We start from the raw sequence: 13,504 nt of genomic DNA, 5'->3' as shown, positions 1-13,504 counted from the left end.
GTTGCTTACGACAGGTCCCCTTTTTTAGAACATCGAATTTTACTCATCACATAAACACGTACTTTTCACAGTTTGTGTTTTAAATTCTTAAACTGAAATATATTTTTGATGAAACGTTATGCATATGTCTGGTTTCAATTTAAATTTTATGCAGCTTTTACTTGAGGAATTGATAAAATTGAAAAGAGTATCCCTTTTGTTCGATTTTCATCCGAATTAACTTTTTAAAAACTATTCTCAACTATCGTATCCATCATTTAGAGTCGTGCTTTTCTCCAGCATATCAGAGCGGTTTGATGATCAAGAATCATTTCCATTGTTCACTTTTTTTTTAATTTTCGGGCGACAATTGATGGTGACATCAATATTTTCATGTTATTATTTATTGTATTAAATGCCGCTTGCCACTATTTTTAGATCAGGGGCGTGCGAAAAGTCATAACACAGATTGTCGGTGGACTTTTTTCCTATTACATCTATTAGAACTGCTTAATAAAGGCTAAATAAGAGACCATGCATCTATCTAAAAATGTATAATGTGGGTAGTTATCATTGAAATATCTATATAGCGTTTCCGATTAAATTCTGTTAAGATTCATATTTTTGGAGCTCTTAATCTTAATTCCTCTTTGTAATAAAGCGAATAAAAACGGTAAAATATTTAATAAATCCAAATGATAGTAAAATACTATTCCAATCATTGTCACAAAGTATGGTGCTTCCTCAAAAAAATTGATTAAAAGACAATTGAAATAATTATTTCATTGCAACTATGTTAAAAAAAATAAATACACATTGTTAATCATTGAATTCCGAATTATTAACTAATTACAAATAAACTCATCATTAATGAAATTCTGCTTATATTGTTGTTCACTCTCATTATTGCTCCTTTTAAACGTAATCACCCCTAACATTAAATAAGGTCTAGCTATAAAATCTAAATGTTATAAATCACTACTAACGTTGAAAGCATCCTTTTAGCCAATTAGCTAACCTCGACGAAGTCGAGATGAGCTTATGCTATACCCCCGGCGTTGGTGTCGGCGTCGGTGTCCCAGGTTAAAGTTTTAGGAGCAAGTCCATTCCTAAATATCTATAAGCCATAACTGAACTAAACTTGCATGGATGATGCATATAGGTATGGACACTACCAGACTCGCTTCGGATGCTGGATCTGACATACATTTTCCAGATGAGTGACCAGGTTAAAGTTTTTGGAGGAGGTCTATTCCCAAGAAACTATAAGATCTATCAGGACAAAACTTGCATTGATAATGCATCTAGGGATGGACACTACCAGACTTGCTTCGGATGCTGGATCTGACCTATATTTTCCAGATGAGTGACCAGGTTATAGTTTTTGGAGCAGGTCTATTCCCAAGGAACTATAAGCCCTACCGGGACCAAACTTGCATGGATGATGCATCTAGGAATGGATACTACCAGATTTGCTTCGTATGCTGGATCTGACCTACATTTTTATTCCTGAGTAACTATTAGACCTACCTGAACCAAACTTGCATGAATGATACATCCAGGGATGGACACTACCAGACTTGCTTCGGATGCTGGATCTGACCTATATTTTCATTCCCAAAGAACTGTAAGCCATACCTGAACCAAACATGCATGGATGATGTATCTAGGGATGGACACTACCAGATTTGCTTCGTATGCTGGATCTGACATACATTTTCATTCCCAAATACAGTGGCTGGAACGTTATTGTTGACAACTTACGCGAACGATCACGTTACACGAACGATTCCGCACGATTAACGCACTATTAAACCTGTTACACGAACGATCTTTCACGTTCACGATTCTACACGTTACACGATCTTACACGATTGTTAACGCAAACGCACGTTTCTTCACTCAAAATAGTTCAAAATATTTAGGAATCAATATTTTCAAAACGAAATACGGCTTAATACTTATTTAAGATTTCAAAGAATTATCAATATTATTTCATAGACTTTGAAGAAAGAAAAACGGAAATTGATATCTCTGTAACTAAATATATGCAAGACTTAATATTTTAAATTAAAAATAATTATTTCTAAGGTAATTCTCCAATCAAAGAAAACGGATTTTGTTCGTTCTATTAGACGATGTACATGGATGTGGGTCGTATAATTTGATTGAATTGGATATCATGATATGCAGAAAGGGGTATACGACTGAACAAAAATGGCAGCATGGATTGACTTAAATTTAATTACAAATTTTATCCTTATGTTCCCAATTCGAATTATGTAAATGTATTGATTCTTATTTTTGCTCTTTTTCAACAAAACGGCGTTGCATAATGGAGGAGGCACCAGATTATTAACCAAGAGGCCCGAGTTCAAATCCGATATTGTGCACGATTTTTTTCTTGAACTCATTATATTCAAAAAAGATCTATGCATAATAAAAATGAGAGAGAATCTTAGACTGTTTTCCCCTTTTTCCGAGTCGCCAGCTTGGCAAACTGGTTAGAGCGTCTGTTCTATAGTCGCAAAGTAAAACGTTGATCATCACGTCGCAGGTTCGAATCCCACTGTGGGACGGTAAGACCGGTTCTAGGCACGCGTTAGGTTCTACTTTATCGACGGTCAAAGAACATTTAAAACCGCTTTATTTTCCTCCTTCTTTTAAACATTTTCCAGGGAAGAAGCCAGCTCTAGAATATTTAAAAGTAGATTTACACTTTTTTGCCAAGTTTACCACTTATATTCACATAAAATATTATATATTATAGTTGTTTCGCTATATTGTCAGCATTGTTGACTTGAAACAATATAATTTTATTTATCATTTAGAGTTATTGAACTAAAGTTTGTAAAATATAAAACGCACTAATTACCTACATAAATAAAAAAAAGAATAGATTGAAAATGGGTAAAAAATATACAGTTTACCTGTGTGGAAAATATTGCTTTGTTTAGTTTTTACAATGTTTTAAACCTTTTGATTTCTCCTTTTTTTAAGTGAAGGCTAAATATTTTGATAAAGTAATCTTACAGTGATATCACAGTTACCTTGGAAAATATTGTTTACGCATATCCTTCGTAAAATACTGATATTAAATTGTCAAACGAATTAGCACATAATTAACTGTTTTAAATCTTTCTCAAGAACGTGTGTTACAATAGTATAAACTAGAGGTACTGTGAGTACTTCGAGCAATGAGCTCACTAAATGATACCCCAAAGATATGTCTCGGATCTAAAAGTTAATAGGAGGTGCACAATGGCACTAGGTAATAAATATTCTGTGATATTCTATTTAAATTTTATTCACAGTTATAATTGCAAAATAGGATTTTTGAACTAGAGATGGGTACCCTATAATGCGTAACGGAAATAGAGGCGGACGGATGGACGGACATATGAACGGATATCCCGATCACTATGTAGTCTCCATTTTTTAAGCAAATGGTATAATAAACGGTTTTGAATCCTTGTCATGGTGTTATTACACTGCATTTGCATACACGGACTATTTTCTCTTTTTATTTTAAACCAAAGCTTTGTTTCAGTGATACATGTAATAGCAATAAACTTTGATATCAATTTGAATTTTGTTTTTACCATTTTGTAAATTTCGTGAATTTTGTGAATATCAATATAATCAATCTTTTCATGGGGCACAGAATAACAACTATATTCTCAACTGTTTTCATAAAGTATATATCCAAGTAACCATAACGAGTATTTCATGGATTCTACGATCACAATTCATTTTATTATAATAGTATTTTACGTTAAATATTGAAATTAGACATGTGTAGAGTCTCTAGACGCATTTAACAATCTGCAATGGTATCCTCAGCAATATACTTGACAACGGGTAACACAATGAAAATCAAAATCAAATGTTTTTCAAAAAGAAATTATTCTTTTTTTGAGCAATGTTCCATACCAATTAGTAAAATAAAGATTTATATTCGGCTTCTGTCTAAATAAGATTAGATTACAAACAGTCATTCAGATCTATCCTTATTTGATAATACCTGTTGGCATGAAAAACTTAAATGGATTTTTTTTCTCAATAAAACAGTTTCACATGCATATCGTTTCACACAACACCAACTATTTCGTAAATATTCATTTTAAGTAATAAATTTGTTGGATAAAACGAAAAACAAACTTAAAGATGGCAATTAGATGGCAATTAAATATATCTGTTCTATGGAAGATTTAAAGTCTGAAAATTACTATGCATATTAATTAATTAACGAACACACAAAACATATGCAATTAAAACAAATATATTCATTTGCTTTTGTTTGAAAAGAATATCAACCAAGTTACATTAATCGTGACATAAATTTAAAAAAGACACCATTATAATTAAAATCCTGACGGAAAATGTTGTACATATTTACTATGCATGAATAATAGGTAAATTATGTCGAAAATTATATATATGTACCCGCCTCTGATGTTTTTATTATTTGGATAGACGTTTAGCTTGAATATTGTTTGTTATCTCTATGATTATGTTATTGTTTCACTTTCTTTAAGATTGTAGGAATGGATACTATGGATCTGGTTGCTCTCTCCCCTGCCCTAAAAACTGTCGTTATTGTCACATAGAAACAGGCGTATGTGAGTGGTGTGAACCCGGATATAAGGGATATCAATGCGAAATTGGTAAAAAATTTAAATTCATATCAATAGAGAATTATAGTCACTTGTCTATCAACACAATTGCCTTTGGAAGGCTTTCTTGCAACCTTTTGCATTCGAATAAACGTTAACGTTTTTCTATGTTCAGCATGTTCTCTAGAATTGAATTCTATTAAACGTTTTGGGCTGTTATCAATAATCTTGGCAGACATGCACAGCCTCCATGCACTAGAAGCCATCAACTTGAAAGCATTTTAGGAGGTGTTGTTCCAAGAATGAGCAACCTCAGCAACCATAAACAAGCTGAAATAAAGCTGACTGCATGACGAATAATATACAATCCAACCACAATCATTATACATATATTTAATTTTCTTCCAATTTTATTTGTCTAATATGTATTGACAGAAAAATATAAGACATTGTTCTCAATCCACATAATATCCTTGATGCAACTCTTTATTATGAAGAAAAAATATTAATTATATAAACGACAAAAAATTATCAGACCTGTATTCCTAATACAGTACATTCCTTATTTTTGCGAGTACTTATTATAGCAAATTGGATCTTTATCATCATCTCACAAATTAATTAGTTTGTGAAATGACTGGTGATCTAGAGAATTAACGTGGATTTTAGCACTACAAAAACTGAAGCAAGAAATTTTATTTCGCGAGGAAAGATAATTTATTTCCCGCGTAAAATTTGAAATATACAGTATGAATATGTTTTTTTTATTATTATTATATTTATATGGGATATAAATGCACTTCAGTTAAAAAAAAATCAGATCCAGGTTTTCATTGTTTTTATGCATTATATACTTTCAATATATTCAATAGAAATATTATGAACGTTATTAATGAATACTATTTTAAAAAGTCACTAAACTCTTTTTAGAAAATCTGAAAAAACAACTAAGTCTTTTAAAGGAATCTGACTTTTAATATTTCTTATTTTTTGTTGAATGCATTTTTTTAATTATCATACAAAAGCAGCAGATTTGCTACTTTTTTTATTTAGTGAGAGGAAATACACATCTAGATCACTTTAATATTTGCAAATTTATTACACATTCATTGAAAACAGTGTTTAAAAGGCATTTCCAGAGGAATTCTATCCATTCCAGGTAACTATAATTGCTTCAGAGCATAGATATAATGAATCACAACATTGTACTTTAATATTCGCAGGCTTGCTAATAAATATTTATATGTACTGCTTGTAATTATATAACAATAAAAAATCCTAAACCTTTGTTGGAGGGGTGTAAAGTTTTTCAATAGTACTTTACCGATTTTTAGTTTCATTCTTTTTATTTTCAGAAGCCTTGCCAAAATGTTTCTTTTAAACTCCAATAAAACCATGATATTATTTAAAAGTAGTTTTATTTTGATTTGAAACTAGAATACAACTACAACACCTTCAGTATCATTTAAATAGATCAGAATATGATAAATATCTCTTTTAAGAAGTATGTCCCAAGTCCTTTCACAATATTTCTTTACATTAATGAAATGAAACTCCAAGTCAAATTTTTAAACTTAAAAAAAAAAACAATAACAATTTCTATATTTTGTAAAGAAAATGCTCGTTCAGATCCAGAACACAATATGAGAGAGAATAATTCGAAATTGGTAGTTTTTTTTTATATATCTATTTTAGGGTTATTTCTTATATAATTTGATAAAAAGATATTCAAAATAAAATGAAAAAAATATGAAAAAAGCAAATAAGCAAACTGTATACCATTACCCCATATGATACTATTTTCACAGAACAACACAACAATTTCTAAGTACAAAACCAAAGCACCACGAACCTTTTTTCTGCACAAACCAAAAATAAATTGACTCCAGCAAATGCTTAAATTTACGGTACTTTATTCAGTACATCAAAAGCGATATATATATATTTTCTTTGTAGTTAGCACAGAGGAAGAAACAGTCTGGCGATTAAGGTTTTACGGTACGCTTGGTGTTGTCGTCGTCGCCGTAATAGTTAATGCCTTTTTCATCGTTATAATCTGTCTAAAATGGTATGTAAACTTATCGAATATTTTGATTTAATTAAATCAAATGCTTAATCATAATTTTGTTACAAAAATCATTTGGAACGTAATGAATCATCAGATACACTTTTAACTTAATTATTTTAAGGAAAATAAATGGACCAAAGGTACAGCAAACCATGAAAGAGTCGTGTACTCCTGAGGCAAATCAAATCTATGATAATATAGAGGGAAACATCCCTGGTGAATACCAGCAATTAGGAAAGCTGGGAGAATCCTCTCAATATGACGCTCTGAAGTGGATGAATGGAGAAAAGATTACGAAGAATCTTATATAATGTAGAAGCTGCAATTGTTTCTCTTTTTTTATTTAATTCTAAGCAAGCCCTTTCATATTTCTGCATATTTTTTTTTATTTCTTAGTCATTCTATCTTGAAGGTTATTGTAATTCTTCTGATACAGAAATGAAGTAATCATGAAAGGCCCATCAGAGAATGCTATACATGATGTACCAATGGACCTTATATGCTTTGAAGTGCATGCAATATTTAGTTTTTTTCTTCTATTTTTTAACAAAAAAATTATTAAATCATGATAAATATAAATCATGATGAAAAACGTCCTCCATACGTCTCAAGCATGTTAAGAATGAAAATCAGCTGAAGGAGTTTTTTTTCTGCACGTATAGTAAGTGCTTTGGATTGACAGCTTTACGTTATCATTTTTTATGAGATCACTTGTTTAGAGTGTGTTATCTATTTGTTCCCCTCAAATACTTCTTTCTTCTAATTGCCATGCATCATAGATAAGTGTGTATTTCCTGAAAATATATTGTTTTGTAAAAATATACCATAAAACATTAAAAAGTTGATGTACACGTGTATTTCTACACTTCTAAAAAAAAGCTTATTCTACGATTTTTTCTTTATCGTGCGGATACAATATAACCTAGTTACACCAACAAAAAACACATACTACACCGGTATATTTCTTAGGTTTTCATCAGTACAAAATATAGATATCGACACAGATGCAAATTACGTAACTTTCAATACGCACGAATACAAACAAACACACACACAAACACACACCCCTACAGTATAAATATATATAGACACACAAAACGCCATTACCATATTCCATCATACTCCATATCCCGAGGGAAAAGAAAATGTCGAAAATGACGACTGTAACATATGGAGATGACGAACGGTATTCAAGTCAAAAAATCCATAAAAAATGCAAACACAAACTCTCCAAACGCTAGAGGTGGGTTCAGGCGCCATGATGGTGTAGGCAACCCCCTTATTATAGAGGTTTTTGTCAAAATGTATTTTTGTGATAAGTTAAGTCAGGCTTAAAACGAAATATTTTGTCGTGAAAACGCAAAAATACGTCTTCCAAAATAACATTGTAAGTCGTAATCAGGAGTCAAATCTCACAAAGCGACCTCAATAGACTAATGAGTAAGAACACAAAAAATTCGGACTGAAATATGTACAAAAGTTAGGCACCTTTTCCTGTGCAACATTCCAAGAATTCCTTCGCTGCCAGGGTTCCAATCAAAGCAAAACGTAAAAAAGACCGCAAATAATTGTTCTTCACCAAGATACGTTTACTTTTCTTTATTTCCAGAAGGCTTAAAAGAAACAAAAATATTATTTTTATTTTTTCTACAACATATTTAATTAATTATTGCACAGTTTTTGTAGGATCGTTCCACCATGTGTTCAGCGGTGTCCGTAAATTCCGACGTCATATGAGGTCAGAGTCTAGACTGTTTATCGTGCGGTTCGACGTTTGAAGAGGCGGAATAACATTTCAGTTGTAAGCTGTGAATAAATTTGCTCTCGCCCCAAAGGTGTTTCCGTAAAAAAAATATTGAGGTTAAGTCTTCAAAAGTAGAACATATGAAATATTCCAATGATGGTTAAGGAAAACATGTCTTCCGCAGCTCTGTGTGACAAAAATGCATGCTGTGTACTTTTAAACCTTAGAATTAGCATTGTACCATACGAAAAACAGCTTCATGGTTGTGTATAAAAAAAATCGATAAAATTTTTACACAACCGATCAAATTAATCTTATCAGTTCTTATTAGTTCTTTGTTGCTTCAATGAAAAGTGATATAATAACGAACAGTGGGCTGAAAAAAACTATAAACAATATAATTTTGTGAAAAGAGCCTAATATGTACGACGGTTGTCCGTAAAGTTGGTGGATTACATTGATAATTTATACAAAATTCATTTTTACAGCACTTCAGTCTCAGAATTATGTTTTTCCTTCAGGTAGTCATCCTGTAAACTGTTCCTTCCGTCCGAAAATATTATAATAATATGCCACGTAAATACTAAAGAATGGCTTTTTTTACTATGTTTTCCCAATTGTTTATGGATTTTATTGGTCTGTAGGTGTTTTTTTTTCCGATGTCTACGCAGAATTTTATCATTGCCCACTGCTGCAACTATTCTGAAAACGTCCTTTTTTTTTTACAATTCCAACCCTGTCTTAATATGTTCTAACTTTGATTGCTCAGCCATTTTGAAACTTTGAAGGTTCAAATTTTGCAGTTTTGACGTCATCCTTATGTCTACCTCATAATGTAAAATACATCATATTTTTGTAGATGTTTATATAATACAAATAAAATATATAAAGTGATAAATATTTTTTAATTAAAATTTTGCGGTGATCCGGGTCTCCATTCCAAGACTAATTTTGAAGTCATAATTATAATTAAACATTTTAAATTGAATAAAACTTTACATTTTTGCATTCACATTTAGTAAAGAATTAGAAATATGCTAATAATAAATACCAATGACGCAACTTTTTTTTTAATTCTTAGCTTGTCCACGAACTTTACAAACAAACCTCGTACCTTTAGAAATTCCATATCTGGTATCAAGTTGTCAGGAGGATTAGGCATCCATGTTGACTGGTCACTTCCGCTTTAACCCCTTTGTATTGATCAAGTAGAAAAGGGTATCCCGTATTCAGGTTCTTTTAAATATCAAAAGCCTTACAGGTGGTAATAAAACAATTCATCCTATGTTCAATACAATAAGAAATAATAACATCATAACGAAAGTAAAATTTGATTAGATCCCCATAATATCAACAATGTTGTCAGTAGCCTGTTTCGATAAAGTTAGGCCACTTTTTTATTAGCTGTTTTTTAAAACCGCCAAACTAAATTTTGACAAATTAGAAAAAAATAAAATTTTTGATATGCATTTTTTTTAACATTGGAAATTGCCGCCAAAAAATAAGCAGCTAAATTTTGGGGAACAAATGTCTAACATGCAAAAATGGCGACGACCAAGGAAAGGAAAATGTCAACAATACACAGTTTTTCCAAAAATCATTGGTCCTACCGGCAAAACCGATAGAAAATCGAAATGTCCGAGATGAAATTCACCGGTCCATGCGACCGATTATAGTAAGGGCTTGTCCTGAATAATATTGTACTCTGATCTACTGTGATGTTTTTAATAAATGAAAATTTTCAATGCAGCATTCTTCTATTCTTCTTTAATATCCAGAATCTTTTCCATTTTGCAATTCTATTTGAGTTCTTTACTTCCAAAAAAGATCTTTTTTTCCTAATCCAAATATCCTTGTGCGAAGCTTATTTTGTTTTACAAAAATAAGGTTTAAAAAGGCCCAGAATATTCCAAGGATTTAAGATGTTGCTGGACAAATGTTGATATTGTAAGTGTTTGGTTACTATTCTTACTGTTTTAAAATACAATAGAATAATTGTTCACAGTCCAGTGTAAGTTTCCTAAAGCTTTTATTGAATGAGAAATTGCATTGGATTTATTCAGCAAGTTTAAAAATGTTTAGAATATTTTCCTTAACATTATTTATTTTAAATTAATTAGGATATGCCCTTGCGCCGACGTTGTTTTTTTTTATGTGTGTTTAAATTTGCCTTGATTGAGAAAGAATAATGACGTCATAAAAATACGTCATAATATGGTCTACCTGTAACATGCTACAAATACTAACAATGAATAAGAAATTCGATTTGAACTTTCTCTGTATAAAAGACATACAAGTTGTGCATTTTTATTTTTTTTACTAATTTGCATCGAAACGTCCATATTTAGCCTTAACTCACTTGCGTAGTTTAAAAAAAATCAACTGTAAAATAAGTGGCTTTTTCTTTCAGTAGTTTTTATACTGGTTCCTAAGATCAACCTAATATAACATTATTTTAAAAAAGCAAGGATTCTGAGAGAAATGCGTAATCAATTCATGTCCACTATCGGGATTTCTTATTTCTTTTGGATAGTAGTTCGTTTGAGAACCAAGAATCTGATTGTAATTGATCAAAAATTAATGAAAAATAATGATAAATTTGCCGTTAAAAATCCATGACGCTGAACGAAATGTAAATTTGTTCTGTAACTAAAAATATATTCCATATAAAAAAATCAGCTCAGTATCTGCACACGTTTTTAAAAAAAAGTGCAGAAAAAATAGTGGAATAGATTGACAAGCAAAGAAACGGCTAGACAGGCAAACAAACGTACGGATGGATGGACGGATAGACTATGACGAAACCTATAGTCCCATTTGGTTTTAACTGTAGAGGATTAAACAGACTTCAAATTGTAAATAAAATTGCAGTGGTCATAAGGGAAAGCTCGTCTAATTTAAAAAAAAAAACTTATTCGTCTAAAATGCACTCACATTATCTTGTTCGATCAAGAGGGTATTCCTTGTATCAATTTTAAAAACAAGAGGCCCATGGGCCACATTGCTTAGCAGAGTAACTTTGGCTATTCAGATTGACCCATTCGTATTTCCTATCTTGACCTTGACAATCCCAAAAGTTTATGATTAAAAGAATCTACAATGCATGTATCCCAGGAAGCTTCCACATATATTTTTAGCTCACCTGAGCCGAAGGCTCAAGTGAGCTTTTATGATCACATTTTGTCCGTCGTCCGTCCGTCTGTCTGTCCAGACGTCCGTCCGTCCGTCTGTCTGTACGTCCGTCTATACATTTTCACATTTTCGACTTCTTCTCAAGAACCAATGGGCCAATTTTAACCAAACTTAGTACAAAGCATCCTTGGGTAAAGGGGAGTTTAAATTGTTAAAATGAAGGGCCAAGTCCCCTGACGAGGGGAGATAATCAAGAAAAGACAAAAATAGGGTGGGGTCACTAAAAAATCTTTTTCTCAAGAACCACTAGGCCAGAAAAACTGAAACTTATGTGGGAACATCCTTGGATAGTGTAGATATTAAATTGCTAAAATCATGACCCCCGGGGATAGGGTGGGGTGTGGGGGTCACAATAGGGAATTTACATAGAAATATATAGAACAAATCTTTAAAAATCTTCTGTTCAAGAAGCACTGGGCCAGGAAAGCTGAAACTTATGTGGGAGCATCCTTGGGTAGTGTAGATATTAAATTGTTAAAATCATGACCCCGGGGGTAGGGTGGGGCCACAATAGGGAATCCAAGTTTTACATAGAAATATATAGAACAAATATTTGTAAATCTTCTCAAGAACCACTGGGTTAGGAAAGCTGAAACTTATATGGAAGCATTCTTTGGTAGTGTAGATATCAAATTGTAAAAATCATGACCCCCGGGGGTAGGGCGGGGCTACAATAGGGAATTCAATTTTTACATAGAAATATATAGAACAAATCTTTAAAAATCTTCTCAAGAACCACTGGGCCAGGAAAGTTGAAACTTATGTGGAAGCATCCTTGGGTAGTGTAGATTCTAAAGTTTTCAAATAAAAAAGGGAAGGGGTTGTTGGGCATGATAGGTATAGCAAGAGGGGGAATCTGGTAAAGATCTGCAACACCCAAGTTACTCAGGTGAGCGATGTGGCCCATGGGCCTCTTGTTTTTTTTATTCCAGTGGTTCTTCAGAAGATTTTAAAAGTGTTCTCCTTTATATTTTTAATGTGAAATAGGATTCCCGATTGTTAGCACACCCTCCCATTGGGGGTCATGTTTTGAACAATTTATATTTCACACTACCCCAGGATGTTTCCACATAAGTTTCAGCTTCTCTGGTCTTGTGGATCCATGTAATGATTTGATTCCCTACTTTGGCCATGCTCTAACCCTGGGGGTCATGATTTAAGCAATCTAGATTGTACATTGCCTCAGGATGTTTCCACATCGGTTTCAGTTTTTCTGACCCAGAGATTTTTTAGAAAAAGATTTTAAATGTATTTTTCTATATATGAGGGTTGATGCAAAAGTAATGTCCATATCTTATATTTGGCGTAATATAATAAGATACAATGTACCGAATGATGCATTAAAAGAAATATTATCAAAATTGAAAATTTTAATCTAATAATGTTGAATTGAATTCATTCTATAGACGTTTAAAACATTAAACATAGGGAGTGTTGTCGCGTCACAAATTAACGTCACATTTTAAATTGTTTATTGTTAGAATGAAAAAAAAAAAGAAATAAAAAATGCATATAAAAAGAATAAAAAAAACGTGTTATGGCCCAATCTTTTAAAAGAAATAATTTACGACGTTTTTTAGTCTTTAGTTAAAAATTAAATGACAACATTGCTATTTTTTTTTTACAAACATTGTTTTTTTATCTGCTGTATTAAACAAAGGTAATGTCAAAATTGAATAAAACGCAGAAAGGAGCTGTAATGCGTTCTTACCTAAAAATCTGAAAATAGCCAGTAGAGACAGTTACGATGATAAATCAGACTCACAGAGGAAAAAATGTAAATAAGATATTTGTTTATAGATGTTTGTGAATATCAAATATTTTTTTTATGAACGAAGGGACAACATTTAACAAGTGTATGACGGCGCATATACGTCATATGACCTTATTTAGGTGCGGCAACTT

General features: G+C 32.0%; 1 protein-coding gene across 1 annotated transcript; it reads left to right on the top strand.

The window, feature by feature from the left end:
- Positions 1-3,809: 3,809 nt before the first annotated feature.
- Positions 3,810-6,974, top strand: LOC134281453 (uncharacterized). Its single transcript, XM_062763917.1, has 4 exons — positions 3,810-3,840; positions 4,518-4,646; positions 6,552-6,663; positions 6,785-6,974. Exons 1-4 carry the CDS (start codon positions 3,810-3,812, stop codon positions 6,972-6,974), a joined length of 462 nt encoding a protein of 153 aa, XP_062619901.1.
- The last annotated feature ends 6,530 nt before the right edge of the window (positions 6,975-13,504 follow it).

This window comes from Saccostrea cucullata, unplaced genomic scaffold (assembly GCF_032062105.1).
Source record: "Saccostrea cucullata isolate Sc308-1 unplaced genomic scaffold, CSIRO_AGI_Scuc_v1 ctg5484, whole genome shotgun sequence".
Lineage (NCBI taxonomy): Eukaryota > Metazoa > Mollusca > Bivalvia > Ostreida > Ostreidae > Saccostrea > Saccostrea cuccullata.
This window is presented reverse-complemented; position numbering and strand designations above follow the sequence as displayed.

What these genes read in the sequence shown, in the direction of transcription:
- LOC134281453 (XM_062763917.1), top strand. Translation starts at nt 3,810, where the DNA reads ATGGTATCCTCAGCAATATACTTGACAACGG. An exon ending in GGGATATCAATGCGAAATTG is followed by an intron (nt 4,647 to 6,551) that starts GTAAAAAATTTA and finishes TTTTCTTTGTAG; the next exon opens with TTAGCACAGAGGAAGAAACA. An exon ending in GTTATAATCTGTCTAAAATG is followed by an intron (nt 6,664 to 6,784) that starts GTATGTAAACTT and finishes AATTATTTTAAG; the next exon opens with GAAAATAAATGGACCAAAGG.